Source organism: Salmo salar, chromosome ssa13, assembly GCF_905237065.1.
Source record: "Salmo salar chromosome ssa13, Ssal_v3.1, whole genome shotgun sequence".
Taxonomy (NCBI): Eukaryota; Metazoa; Chordata; class Actinopteri; order Salmoniformes; family Salmonidae; genus Salmo; species Salmo salar.
Window position 1 is genome coordinate 33738174 of NC_059454.1, and position 16041 is coordinate 33754214.

The 16041-nt window shown below is 42.9% G+C and overlaps 1 protein-coding gene across 1 annotated transcript in view; it reads left to right on the plus strand.

Moving 5' to 3' along the window:
• The window catches only part of LOC106567287 (metabotropic glutamate receptor 4), a 331632-nt gene that overhangs the window by 193286 nt on the left and 122305 nt on the right, over positions 1 to 16041 (plus strand). Inside the window, exon 3 of the mRNA XM_045693162.1 lies at positions 9075 to 9291. Coding sequence (XP_045549118.1) covers positions 9075 to 9291 — 217 coding nt within the window. The remainder of the gene's footprint in view (positions 1 to 9074; positions 9292 to 16041) is intronic.

Consider the following 16041-nt stretch of genomic DNA (forward strand, 5'->3'; position numbering starts at 1 on the left):
GCTGCAGGCACTGGGCACAGCTGGTTTGTACTCCAATAGTGGCTGCGGGGGTGAACATACTAGTGTCAGGATCAATGGGAGCTGCAACTGAACACATCAAAGCCAACCACAGTGTGAGGCAGGGAGAGGAGAGGGGAGGAGGATAGCTCTGCCGCAGTCAGACTGCTTTCAGACCGCAGTGGAATGACACATGCTGGTGGAATACTGTACTGTAGTTGCAGGTACAGTATGAGTAAGGTTTCGTCCAGGTTAACTGTACTCCTGTGCTGTAGAGTTTTAGCCTCCGAGGAGCCTCTGATCTACAGACTTGCAAAATGCATTAGTTCATTCCGGAACATATTACGCAGAGCTGAACTCACCAGCATGCGTCATAGCTCACACATATCTCTCTCCCAAGGTAACCACCCCTCACCCTGTTTCAAATAAATAATTCAGGATAGGCTATATGCAGGAAAATGAACTCTGAACAATGGCTATTACAGCTCAGTGTGAACAGACTCATAGTGGTACTGTAGCTTCAGTATACAAAGATGGGACTTCTGTTTACATTTTAGAATATGACCAGATGTATACATCTATCAATAGATTTTACTGCTACTGTGTAAACTTGCATTCCTAATAACCACAAAATTAATATACAAACCATTCTGCCTTAAAACATCCTTAGGAGTCTATTGTCATACACATGCATCAATCTAAGTAACATAAAAAAAATCCCCATCAAAATCCGTCAGTTTAACCTCTCTAGGGTAGGGGGCAGTATTTGCACGGCTGGATAAAAAACGTACCCGATTTAATCTGGTTATTACTACTGCCCAGAAACTAGAATATGCATATAATTATTGGCTTTGGATAGAAAAGACCCTAAAGTTTCTAAAACTGTTTGAATGGTGTCTGTGAGTATAACAGAACTCATATGGCAGGCAAAAACCTGAGAAGATTCCTTACAGGAAGTGCCCTCTCTGACCATTTCTTGGGCTTCTACACTCTCTTTATTGAAAACTGAGGATCTCTGCTGTAACGTGACACTTCCTACGGCTCCCATAGGCTCTCAGATGGCGGCAAAACGGTGAATGATGCCTTTGGAGCCCCTGGCTGCAAAACAGTAGCGCATTTGGATAGTGCGCGTCACCCTTCGTCACCCTTCGGATAGTGTCTTGAACGCACGAACAAAACAGAGGATATTTGAACATAACTATGGATTATTTTGAACCAAACCAACATTTGTTATTGAAGTAGAAGTCCTGGGAGTGCATTCTGACGAAGAACAGCAAAGGTAATCACATTTTTCTAATAGTAAATCGAAGTTTGGTGAGGGCCAAACTTGGTGGGTGTCAAAATAGCTAGCCCGTGATGGCTGGGCTATCTACTCAGAATATTGCAAAATGTGCTTTTGCCGAAAAGCTATTTTAAAATCGGACATAGCGATTGCATAAAGGAGTTCTGTATCTATAATTCTTAAAATAATTGTTATGTTTTTTGTGAACGTTTATCGTGAGTAATTTAGTAAATTCACCGGAAGTTTGCGGTGGGTATGCTAGTTCTGAACGTCACATGCTAATGTAAAAAGCTGGTTTTTGATATAAATATGAACTTGATTGAACAAAACATGCATGTATTGTATAACATAATGTCCTAGGAGTGTCATCTGATGAAGATCAACAAAGGTTAGTGCTGCATTTAGCTGTGGTTTGGGTTTATGTGACATTATATGCTAGCTTGAAAAATGGGTGTCTGATTATTTCTGGCTGGGTACTCTGCTGACATAATCTAATGTTTTGTTTTCGTTGTAAAGCCTTTTTGAAATCGGACAGTGTGGTTAGATTAACGAGAGTCTTGTCTTTAAAATGGTGTAAAATAGTCATATGTTTGAGAAATTGAAGTAATAGCATTTCTAAGGTATTTGAATAACGCGCCACGGGATTCCACTGGCTGTTGAGTAGGTGGGACGATTTCGTCCCACATAAGCTAGAAATATCTGCGTCCGCCTATGTCGGCCTTCCGCATCTGCGGTGGAAGGTGGCCAAGCTACAGCGGTGTTTGTCAGACCATGAGACATTCCTGAAAATAGGTCTTCTCACTAAAACTTCTGTCGCGTCTGAACAGTTTGGCCTCCAATCTAATATGGCCACTATGGATAGATGAGACTCACACGATGGTGTCGTCTGTTTTGCTCCACCACCTCCACAAGCCCCACAGGTCTCGCCTGCAGTTGGTACCGCCGATGTGCCTACTTCTGTCTGAACCATGGCATAAAATGAACACCTGCCACCGGCCAGATGCAGGTAGATTTTGGTATTGGCGGTTAAGAATGTCTACTTCACCAGCCACCGTGGCGGGTGGTCAATTTGCTGGTCTCTACAGTGCGAGCATTACATTCGCATTTGTGAATATAAATACAGTCAAAAGTTAAGTATGAGCATATGAGTTGCGATTTCTAGCAGGAAAATGCTGAAGTACCTCTTATGTTTTATAGCTGCTAATCACACAAATAAATCTGAATCCTACATCCCACGTCGTACAGCAACAGCTTTGCTTACTGTGAGTGAAGCGCTGATAGATCAGCAAAGTGATACTTTCCTCGTGTTTCTTGGCTATTTACAATGTTTTGTTCGTAAGCTCAGTTGTTTTTCAATGTTAGTTTAAATCTGCTGCTTCAACTGATGGCGAAGAGACTCTGTCGACACTGTCTACTACTTATCACATCCCAAATCTCACACACTCACAGATACCACCTGACATGACTCCAGTGGCCCCATTACTACGGTAACCTCCCGCCCTTAAAAGGGGTAGCTGAACATTTTTTCTCCTCTGATATTTTGGTTAAAAGACTCAGGTATCAAAAATTTGTATTAAATTGAGCAATACACCACATTACTTCTTACTAATACATTTCTTGTTTTAGAAACATTACAAAGCATGGTCATCCGTTTTTTGCTGTAATTATGGTGAGAAATTATTTTGGCTGGTAAAAAATCTGAGTGGCTGGTAGATCTTTTCATCTACCTGCTACAGTGGCTGATGGAACAAAAAGTATATTTTAGGCTCTGGTCCGAACCGTTTTGGCTACAAACTCTATGGAAAGATGAGATTCTCACACACATGATGGTGTTCTCCATTTAAGTGTCACGGGACTCATCTGAAGGTAACCCGGTACCTTTTCAAAAAGGTATGGAGGTAGTTTTGTGCCAATAAAAAGGGGTTTAAATACTCGAGATGGCCAAAAGTATGTTGTCACCTCTTTAAATTAGTGGATTAGTCTATTTCAGCAACACTTGTTTCTGACAGGGGTGTAAAATTGAGCACAGGGCCATGCAATCTCCATAGACAAACATTGGCAGTATAATGGCCTTACTGAAGAGCTCAGTGATTTTCAATGTGGCAGTGTCATAGGATGTCACCTTTCCAACTTGACTGGCCTGCACAGAGCCCTGACCTCAACCCTATCGAACACCTTTATGATGAGCCTACTGCGAGCCAAGCCTAATCGCCCAACATCAGTGCCTAATGCTCTAATGGCTGAATGGAAGCAAGTCCACGCAGTAATGTTCCAACATCTAGTGGAAAGCCTTCCCAGAAGAGTGGAGGCTGTTATAGCAGCAAAGGGGGGACCAACTCCATATTAATGTCCATGATTTTGGAATGAGATGTTAGATGAGCAGGTGTCCACATACTTTTGGCCATGTAGTGTATGTGTCCAAAAAACACACATTTCCTGAGCTTTCTTATATCTCCTAGATAAAGGAAAAACACTTCAAAACCATATTGCTTATTTTTTTACTGTATTTTTTTGCCATTTGTGAATGTGTTATTCAATGCATTTATATGGGCTATATAGTAAAGGCCAAATTTAAATGTGTTCAAATAATTGTTTTATTTTGGCGGGATACCTACAGGGGTCTGACAATTCTAAATCAAATAGCTAAATTATCCATGGTATGACCTTCTTAAAACAATTCCATAGTCACCCCCTCTAAGGCTTAGACTTTTAGAGGTTAAAACATTCTGAAAACTTACTTAAGTCAACATCTGTCTCTCCAGATCCGTCGGTCTCTTCCTGGTGATTCTTCAAGGTGACAGCATATGCCAATAACCCTGGAGGCTGTAGCTGTAGCCTTGTGACAGAAAACATTTGGAGAGAGATCAGGCCGATTTCACTAAACTGTCAGTCATATCTAGGATGTCTGTATCAGGGTCATTCAGCAGTCATGATCTTCCTTCAAATAACCAGGATCACATCCAAACATATTTTGATTTGTTTAACACTTTTTTGGTTCCCAAATAATATTGCGATATGTAATTGTATAGATTTTTTCCCCCTATCACTATTGAGTAGCAGTCTGTAATTTGTTCTTAAATGACTTGCCTAGATAAATAAAGGTTAAATTAAAAATATTGCTATTTATCTTATGGAGTCAGATAAACATTATAATAGGCTAATTGCTTTGTCTTATTATGAGTAGCATGTGATGTGTGTGTGTGTGTGTGTGTGTGTGTGTGTGTATATATACTATATAATATACTGTATATACACATATCAAATATTACTGCCCACTAGAGCTTTTCACTGTCTAGTAGTGTAATTTATAACCCACAAGGACTTGGGGCCAATCAAAAGTGCATCAGCATAAGAAGAGGTGTCTTTGTATTTTATGTTGTAACATGAAACTCATTATTGAGTGTCATAAAATATGCTCAGTTAAACCCCAAAGTGTGCAGGGAAGAAGCTACGGAAAGATCACTGACCATCGTAAATCTGAAATTACTTGAGCGAGCAGGAATAGAGATTACTTATCAAGTGGGAAAAGTGTTCAGCACTTGAGGCAGTCTGTAAGACTTCCGCACTGACACTACAACAGTACAGTCAGCAGAGTGAATCAAGATCTATTATTACAGTAGATTGTTTGGCACAAACACAAATTATATGGAAACCATTTGACTTATCATTATTTAATACATACATTGGAAAAAAAGGAATTATAGGACTGGTTGACGAGATCAATAGTGGACCCAGGGTCTTGTCAGTGGGGTGAGAAGCATCAAGAGGCACGCAGGATTCGATTGCAAAATGGTGGTATTTATTTACAGGTGCAGAGAGTGAAGATGGATCCAAAATATGTACAAGATGTTGAGGAACACTGACACATACTTTCAAAACAACAAACAATAATCTAAATGGCAAATATACAGAAGCTACCACTGGCTTCTAAGGCAGAGCACCTTCAAACTAGACGGAGCAACTATAACTTAGACAGATCATCAATAATTCCTCAGTTGAGAGCCCAGAGGAAACATGACACTAAACTCTTCTGAAATGAGAAACCCAAAAAGGTTAGAAGACCACCTAAACAGGTATTTCATCAATGTAACATTTATAATTCCCATCACAATTAATGCTTATCAAATGTCATCATATCAATGGCCAATACATTTCCTAATATCAGGACATATTATAACATAGAGATAACATAGAATAAATGTATTAGGAAAACTGACCACGTGCACACTTGCTGGGTAACCATGTGGCTTCACCAGCTCTCACTCTCCAAATCGGTCCACAATCAATCAATCCACTGTGGTGAGTAGGCTACAGTTTGGTGAGACAATGTAACTTTAAACTCTAACAAACAATGTTAACGTTTCTACTCGCGTGTGATATTTTGTATAACTGTGGGACATAGTGATAGGATATGCCTGAAAATGCTTGCATGAAAACTAAACAACTACTGCATGTTTTGGACACAGTGTCCTTAGCTCCCGTTTGACAAGCGCTTCTGTCCAGCAACGGCATGGGAAGTCTACCTAGTAGCCAATATCAGGGTGAAGCAATAGTACGCCCATCATTAGTACTTTTAATTAAAAATAAAACACTTCTCTGTTTTATAACTGAAAATGTACAATTATCTCTGTAAATCGAAAGTGATGTACGACTCAGAGTCATCCTCTGGCTTCAAAACTCCAAACTGTCTGACCTATAGCAGAGCGCTTTCAACGCACCCACTCCTTTCAATGCACCCACTCCTTTCCACGAGCCCACTACTTTCCTGTCGACGCACCCACTCCTTTCCACAAGCCCACTACTTTCCTGTCGACGCACCCACTCCTTACCATGAGCCCACTACTTTCCTGTCGACGCACCCACTCCTTTCCACAAGCCCACTACTTTCCTGTCGACACACCCACTCCTTTCCACGAGCCCACTCCTTTCCTGTCGACACACCCACTCCTTTCCACGAGCCCACTCCTTTCCTGTCGACACACTCACTCCTTTCAATGCACCCACTCCTTTCCATGAGCCCACTACTTTCCTGTTGACACACCCACTCCTTTCCACAAGCCCACTACTTTCCTGTCGATACACCCACTCCTTTCCACGAGCCCGCTCCTTTCCTGTCGACACACCCACTCCTTTCAACGCACCCACTCCTTTCCACGAGCCCACTACTTTCCTGTCGACGCACCCACTCCTTTCCACGAGCCCACTACTTTCCTGTCGACGCACCCACTCCTTTCCACGAGCCCACTACTTTCCTGTCGACGCACCCACTCCTTTCCACAAGCCCACTACTTTCCTGTCGACGCACCCACTCCTTTCCACGAGCCCACTACTTTCCTGTCGACGCACCCACTCCTTTCCACGAGCCCACTACTTTCCTGTCGACGCACCCACTCCTTTCCACAAGCCCACTACTTTCCTGTCGACACACCCACTCCTTTCCACGAGCCCACTCCTTTCCTGTCGACACACCCACTCCTTTCAATGCACCCACTCCTTTCCATGAGCCCACTACTTTCCTGTCGATACACCCACTCCTTTCCACGAGCCGCTCCTTTCCTGTCGACACACCCACTCCTTTCAACGCACCCACTCCTTTCCACGAGCCCACTACTTTTCTGTCGACGCACCCACTCCTTTCCACGAGCCCACTACTTTCCTGTCGACGCACCCACTCCTTTCCACGAGCCCACTACTTTCCTGTCGACGCACCCACTCCTTTCCACAAGCCCACTACTTTCCTGTCGACACACCCACTCCTTTCAACGCACCCACTCCTTTCCACGAGCCCACTACTTTTCTGTCGACGCACCCACTCCTTTCCACGAGCCCACTACTTTCCTGTCGACGCACCCACTCCTTTCCACGAGCCCACTAGTTTCCTGTCGACGCACCCACTTGCCCATACTCCGGTCACAATATTGGGCTGCAGCTACCCCTTTTTTGATTCCCTGGGACATTTCAATAATAATAAAAAAAAACTATCAGACAGACGAATCATGAGTTTGGGGAGGCGGGGCTTAAAATGCAGGCGGGAATTGTGGTCCTGTTTAGCTAGAGCAACAAGTGAATACGGCACCTCTGATGCACCTCCCATTTCTGACTCATCCTCTGTCCCAACTGACGGCAGAACTTCTACAGACGTATAAGCTGGAGCATTGGTACATTGTGGAAGGCAACTCGTCTAGAGAGACTACGTGCTCCACAGTGCACATCATTTCAAGGAGACATAAAGGGAATATGTTTGTAAAATATGTTATCAAGGATGCACATTTTACTCTGAATTGTATTCTTGTAGACAAATATACATCACCAAAACTATACAGTTTATGTTATTACCATATTCTTGTTCTCTCCACCAAAAAACTAAAAACAATGTTGCCCTTGTGAAAACACAAGACTGCCTTGTCAAGTTACTTTAAAATGTGTTATCACAGGCCCTGGAACAAAGGCCCTTGTCTGTTAACACTTTTCACCCCCAAATGAATCACTTCTAGTCTGTGAGAATCTAATTTAAATTAGCTTATTATAGCTTTGGTGCTACTTGATTGGCTTGAGGGCAGCTTGAAGTGGAATAACACTTTGTCTACAACATCTCAACTTTGAGGTTTAATCTCAGTTGTCTTGACACTCTTGAGAAATGCTGTGCTCATTTTTGCAGAGGGCTACAGTATATGACATCATAGCTGGACAAAGTCTGTGCACATAGATGTGGGAGTGAACAGACAGACATTTTTCTTCATTTTTGAAATAGTAGCATTCAACACTCCTTAGTTGTCAATATTTCAGTGTACAGAAGTGTAATACCACAGATAATTACTACAGTAACCACTGAGGTTTACCCTATGGAGTAAAATCCAGGTTCTCACCTCAGTCCTGATGTCTCATTTACTCATCAGTCACCTGAATGAACAGAAAATCATACCTCGTCATTGAAAATGCTATTTGAAAATATTCCCATATAAAATGTATAAACCCAAAACATAATATTTCATTAAATAGACCAAGCATGCATGTGGAACCCAAAATGTATCTCTATGTTGCATAATTTGTCCATGGTGTAGCATGGTGTAGGCTTGAACATAGCATTTTATTTGAGGACTGTCTCTCACCATGACATCTGCATATCCACATAAAGGGTCAAGTGCCATTCAATCTCCATTAGTGTTTGCATTGCACAGAGATGGAATCCTTTAACAGCAAACAACCGACTCCGCTTTCAAGCCAGTTACTGTTAGGTAAATGAAAGTGCAACACTATGCTTAACACACAAAAGCATAGCATCTGTGTTAACTGGTTGGCTTTTCATTTACCATTTGATAGTATTGATCAGCATCCAAGAGATGAGAGGGGTGGGGTGGTTAATAAAACAATCCTGATAGTTCATAAATGTTTGATATACTTTGCTCAATTATGTTACCATCAGCCCACCAAAGACCTTTCCCCTTAGGAACAAAATGTACTTTATATGAAATGACCCCTTACAAACTACTTTTACTAGTTTAATAACACTTATCTCTCAAATAGGGTGTCCGCTTTTAACACAGCCAATCAAGCCTCTACATTCTATAAGTCAGGAGTCCTCTGGACTAATATGAAAGCACTGAGAGCTGACTGCATACTCACAAAGCCTTTTACAGGGATTACTTCTGTAAATTAGAAATGACCTACAACTTGTCTTCAATAAGAGACAATTGAGATGTACTAACTTCCCATCATTCCTTCCAGCATATATCGATACTATAAAGTGGAACTACAGTATGTGCTCACACCATGTCCTCTTGTTCTCTCTCCCCAGATCCCCCAGGTGAGTTATGCCTCCACGGCTCCGGAGCTGAGTGATAACACGCGCTATGACTTCTTCTCCCGCGTCGTGCCTCCGGACACCTACCAGGCACAGGCAATGGTGGACATAGTCAAAGCCATGCGCTGGAATTATGTCTCCACAGTAGCATCAGAGGGCAACTATGGAGAGAGTGGTGTGGACGCCTTCATACAGAAGTCCCGCGAAGACGGTGAGTCATCTCTATCTCACCTGAACATTCTTTTCACTGTTCCACATGTATGCTTGGTCTTATTTAATTAAATATTATTTTTGATTGGCTCCTGCAATCAGGAACCTATTATGACATCATTGGTTGGGTCTGGAAACTTCCTGATGTTTTGGCTCACAAACCCTCAGGATCCATAGGTTTATGGGCATTGGAAAAGCTACATTTAGTTAAATTCATTATCATGTTGCATTTGATTTAAATTTACCCTATTGCAATGAGGCCAATCACTTAACATAGGTGCCATGCTTTTGTGTGTTAAGCCAACAGTAGTGTTGCACTTTCATTTACTGGCTTGAAAGCGGAATCGGTTGTTTGCTGTTAAAGGATTCTATCTCTGTGCAATGCAAACACTAACAGAGCTTGAATGGCACTTGACCCTTTATGTGGATATGCAGATGTCAGTCCTCAAATAAACTGCTATGTTCAAGCAGCTGAACCAAACAAAGCAGGGGAACTCATTGGAAATTACCCTGTAGCTTTTGAGTGCTTTTATCTCTGCAGTATTATTTCACACATCCTGTATATGCTTAAGAGTTTTTCAGGTATGGCATTATACCATTTTAGCTGTATCTCCTTATGAAGCGTTAGAGGCAGAGTGGTCGGGTAGTTTTCAGGGGAGTTCATCTTGTTGTGACCATTCAGAATTCAAATGAAAGGAAAAGACAGTCATAAAAGAGCTGTTCCATTTGAGCATTCCATCTACAGATCAAACATCTTTTAGATATAATAGTAATGGCCATTTGGCCCAAAGAATGGAATCCAGTCATGAATTACGAGGAAAATTAGATACAAATTGTTGGCTGTACTATGACCATCATCATCCATCATACACATCATACTGTACATATAAAATAATTCAATTTTCCCATTTGCATTAACCCAGCTGACCTCAAACAAATACAGAATGGTTTATCTGACAGTTGACTGAATAACATATAGCATCAAATAGCCTAACATGAATAAATTAAACATGCGGTGGTAAAGCTTGAGAAACGTTGAACCTGCTAGAGATCAAAAGGTCTTCTCTCTCTTTTTCTAGAATTGAAAGTTGTATGAATGTTTTTCAAAGTGAGGTTATGAAGGTTGAGAAGTGTTCTCACATGGCAGCAGTAAAGCCATGCCTGGGACGTTGGAAGGAATGATTCATTGTTTCTTTTTCTTTGCTGGCAAAGAGTTCTAGGCCATTCATCTCTGTCTCCCTGGCCTCAAATCTGCCCCTTATTGATGGGCGTTTGGCAGCATAATCTGAAAATAAGTGGATACTGATTTGTAATGTAAAGCGCATGAATAATTAAAATATTGGGAAGTGAAACAGGTCAGTGCTTCTGAATGAATTATCCATGTTGATGAATTCATATCTTAATAGAAAACAGAAATGTATTTATTTACATTTGCCATAGAGGATCATTGTTTCTTTATGCACCCCCCATGTGCATAAATTGTGTGTGTGTGTGTGTGTGTGTGTGTGTGTGTGTGTGTGTGTGTGTGTGTGTGTGTGTGTGTGTGTGTGTGTGTGTGTGTGTGTGTGTGTGTGTGTGTCTGTGTGTGTGTGTATTCACGTGTGTGTACGTGCATTCATGTGTGTATTTTTGTCATTATTATGACTCCGATTCATGTGTTGATGATGCCCGTCCTGCTGACCCTACACCCTCTGTCAGTTTACAAGTGTCATTGTCCTGAAATGGGCACCGTGGCCACATTTAGTTTCATCTTTCTGGCTAAACTAAAACAATTTCTCCAATGTGATTGGAAAAGTGTTGCGGTTGGGAAAATGAATCAGTATTGAAAGATAGCTAGAAATTGAACAAACAAGAGAGAACTGAGAAGTAGAAGTGAGCATGACTGCCTGGAGCACCAGTGGGCGTGGGCGTAGAACAGCGTTGGGAATACAGTCAGCTCTGAGCAGGGAGCAGGCCGCACACGCTCAGCCTGACCTCTGACCCCCGCTGGGGTTGAATGTAATCACTACCGACATGCCTACCGCTCTCTGTGCCACTGTGGCTCGCTCGTCTGCCGGCTCCAAGCTGCTGCCCATCATACTGTATGTCCTAGAGAGAGACCAGTGGCGGAGGAAGCGGAGGAGTGCCCCTGCAGAGCCCTCCAGCTTCCCCTGCTCAGCTCTGTGGAGGAGAAGTTCATATGAGGAGAGTTCAGCCTGCTCAGCAATTTATAGGTTGGAGCCTCTAGGTTGCACCACGGGGAGCCTCCAGAAAGGGAGTTCCATGTGTAGGCTTCCCAGATTAGATTAATGTTTTGTACAGTAGGTTGAGCTCAGTTAAACTAAAGCAGCAAACTCCAAACCCACTGCTTTTCGCAGATAGACAGACAATATGGTAGGGTCATGTACTGCATCTTTCCAAGCACCTCTGCCAGGAGGTAAAAACACACCATCCAGCTGCCATGCCAACTTGCTGAACCCCCCTTATTGCTTGGCTTCTTATTCGCCGTGGCAACAGAAAGCAATCTATGAATACCCACCAAACCATGACATGTCCAATTAGCATTCCTCTCACCTAGTGCTGTACTGCTGACTTTTTCCCTTGTGAGTGCTCAACTCAAAAAGCTCCCTGCACTCCAAGTCTCCATGCGCCAGACCATTACATCCTGCAGTTTAATGATACTGAGAGCATGGTCATTTTCACTGATCCTTATTACAATCCAAACTATGTAGGATGTTATATTGAACAGTGGTGTAAAGTACTTAAGTAAAACTATTTTTAAGTACTACTTAAGTAATTTTTTGGGGAACCTGTACTTTTAGATTTTTGACTACTTTTACTTCACTACATTCATTAAGGAAATATTGTATTTTTTACTCCATACATTTTCCTTGACACCCAAAAGTACTCATTACATTTTGAATGCTTGGCAGGACAGGAAAATTGTAAAATTCACGCACTTATCAATCTGATCTGGTGGACTCACTAAACAGAGAACATCCCTGGTCATCCCTACTGCCTCTGATCTGGCAGACTCACTAAACAGAGAACATCCCTGGTCATCCCTACTGCCTCTGATCTGGCGGACTCACTAAACACATGGTTCGTTTGTAAATGATGTCTGAATGTTGGAGTGTTCCCCTGGCTTTCCATAAATTAAGAAAACAAGAAAATGGTGCCATTTGGTTTGCTTAATATAAGGAATTTGAAATTATTTATACTTTTACTTTTGATACTTAAGTATATTTTAAACCAAATAATTTTTGACTTTTACTCAAGTTATTTTCTATTTAGGTATCTTTACTCAAATTGACATACCGCACCAACAGATCCACAGATGATGCAATCTCTATTGTACTCTACACTGCCCTTTCCCAGCTGGACAAAAGGAACACCTATGTGAGAATGCTATTCATTGACTACAGCTCAGCGTTCAACACCATAGTGCTCTCAAAGCTCATCACTAAGCTAAGGACCCTGGGACTAAACACCTCCCTCTGCAACTGGATCCTGGACTTCCTGACGGGCCGCCCCCAGATGGTAAGGGTAGGTAACAATGCATCCGCCACGCTGATCCTCAACACAGGGCCCCTCAGGGGTGCGAGCTCATTCCCCTCCTGTACTCCCTGTTCACTCATGACTGCACAGCCAGGCACAACTCCAACACCATCATTACGTTTGCTGATGACACAACAGTGGTAGGCCTGATCAACGACGAGGAAGCCTATAGGGAGGAGGTCAGAGACCTGACCGTGTGGTGCAAGGACAACAACCTCCCCCTCAAAGTGATCAAGACTAAGGAGATGATTGTGGACTACAGTAAAAGGAGGACCGAGCACGCCCCCATTCTCATCGACGGGGCTGTAGTGGAGCAGGTTGAGAGCTTCAAGTTCCTTGGCGTCCACATCACCAACAAACTAACATGGTCTAAGCACACCAAGACAGTCGTGAAGACGGCATGACAAAGCCTTTTCCCCCTCAGGAAACTAAAAAGATTTGGCATGGGTCCTCAGATCCTCAAAAGGTTTTAGAGCTGCACCATCGAGAGCATCCTGATGGGTTGCATCACTGCCTGGTATGGCAACTGCTCGGCCTCCGACCGCATGGCACTACAGAGGGTAGTGCGTACAGCCTAGTACATCACCGGGGCCAAGCTTCCAGCCATCCAGGACCTCTATACCAGGCAGTGTCAGAGGAAGGCCCTAAAAATTGTCAAAGACTCCAGCCACCCCAGTCATAGACTGTTCTCTCTGCTACCGCACGGCAAGCAGTACCAGAGTGCCATGTCTAGGTCCAAGAGGCTTCTAATCAGCTTCTACCCCCAAGCCATAAGACTCCTGAACAGCTAATCAGCAGCTAACCCTGTATATAGCCCCGATATTGTAATTTACTGCTGCTCTTTATTATCTGTTTTTCTTATCTCTTAGTTTTTTTTTAGGTATTTTCTTAATGGCATTGTTGGTATGGGCTTGTATTCCACGCATGTGACAAATACAATTTGATTTTATTTGAAGTATGACTGTTGGGTAATTATTCCAACACTGATATTGAAGCCAGCATACTCTGGATTTGTCATTGTACTCAGATTACACAAGGGCTGCCGGAAAACCTGTGGCGAGGCGGCATTTGCCACAGCACTTTTATTTATTTATTTTTATTTCACCTTTATTTAACCAGGTAGGCTAGTTGAGAACAAGTTCTCATTTGCAACTGCGACCTGGCCAAGATAAAGCATAGCAGTTCGACACATACAACACAGAGTTACACATGGAGTAAAACAAACATACAGTCAATAATACAGTAGAAAAATAAGTCTATATACAATGTGAGCAAATGAGGTGAGATAAGGGAGGTAAAGGCAATAAATAGGCCATGGTGGCGAAGTAAATACAATATAGCAAGTAAAACACTGGAATGGTAGATTTGCAGTGGATGAATGTGCAAAGTAGAAATACTGGGGTGCAAAGGAGCTAAATAAATAAATAAATAAATAAATAAATAAATACAGTAGGGGAAGAGGTAGTTGTTTGGGCTAATTATAGATGGGCTATGTACAGGTGCAGTAATCTGTGAGCTGCTCTGACAGCTGGTGCTTAAAGCTAGTGAGGGAGATAAGTGTTTCCAGTTTCAGAGATTTTTGTAGTTTGTTCCAGTCATTGGCAGCAGAGAACTGGAAGAAGAGGCGGCCAAAGGAGGAATTGGCTTTGGGGGTGACCAGTGAGATATACCTGCTGGAGTGCGGGTGGGTGCTCCCATGGTGACCAGCGAGCTGAGATAAGGGGGGACTTTACATAGCAGGTTCATGTACATGACCTGGAGCCAGTGGGTTTGGCGACGAGTATGAAGCGAGGGACACCCAACGAGAGCGTACAGGTCGCAGTGGTGGGTAGTTCATGGGGCTTTGGTGACAAAACGGATGGCACTGTGATAGACTGCATCCAATTTATTGAGTAGGGTATTGGAGGCTATTTTGTAAATGACATCTCCGAAGTCGAGGATCGGTAGGATGGTCAGTTTTTTGAGGATATGTTTGGCAGCATGAGTGAAGGAGGCTTTGTTGAGAATTAGGAAGCTGATTCTAGATTTAATTTTGGATTGGAGATGCTTAATGTGAGTCTGGAAGGAGAGTTTACAGTCTAACCAGACACCTACGTATTTGTAGTTATCCACATATTCTAAGTCAGAGCACTTTTCAATCAGGTTTGGCAGCACCATACCACTTTTGATTTAGTTTAATAAAATATATAGATGCTAAATGTTAAAAAGAGGGGCTAAGTACTGTTTCTTTTGACTGATTTGGCTCATGATTTGTCAACTCAAGCACAATTTCTGTCCGTCACATTGGAGTGCTGCTACATGCTCTTTCTGTGTCTTGACCAATCAGATTCACAGAAATCACATGTTGCACCGGCCAGGGCACAATGCACAAAGTGTTGGTGCGCGTTATGCGTTCTTCACTTTCCACCAGTATTTATTTAGCAAGCGTGATAGCACATCACTGAAGGCTACTAACAACAGCAGCTGCATAGTCTCAACTCGGATGTTGACCCACCACCTCAACCTCAACAAGACAGAGCTGCTCTTCCTCCCGGGGTGGCCTGCCCGCTCAAAGACCTCTCTCCATTACGTTTGACAATTCCATGTTGTCCCCCTCCTAGAGAGCAAAGAACCTTGCCGTGACCCTGGACAACACCTTGTCGTTCTCTGCAAACATCAAAGCAGTGACTCGCTCCTGCAGGTTCACGCTCTGCAACATCTGTAGAGTACTACCCTACCTCACAAAGGAAGCGGCGCAGGTCCTAATGCAGGCACTTGTCATCTCCCGTCTGGACTACCGCAACTCACTGTTGGCTGGGATTCTCGCTTGTGCCATCAAACCCCTGCGATTTATCCAGAACGCTGCGCCTGCCTGGTGTTCAACCTTTCCAAGTTCTCCCATGTCACAAAGCTCGCATCCATTACAAGAACATGGTACTTGCCTACAGAGCAGCAAGAGGAACTGCCCCTCCATACCTTCAGGCTATGCTCACCCAAACCCGAGCACTCCATTCTGCCACCTACTAGCCAGTAGCCTTAATTCTTGCATAGAATCCAGCCTAGCTGAAGCGATGCATTTTTCCTGATTTCTGACCACTTTTTTTTCACTGGCCTCCATTGATTTAGTCACCCTAATTCTGCCCATCCTACAAGGCTAAAAACGCTGATAACTTTTGAATGAATTATGATAGAGACATGCGGTTTGGACCATTGGTTTTCTTAGAGGATTCTCCAC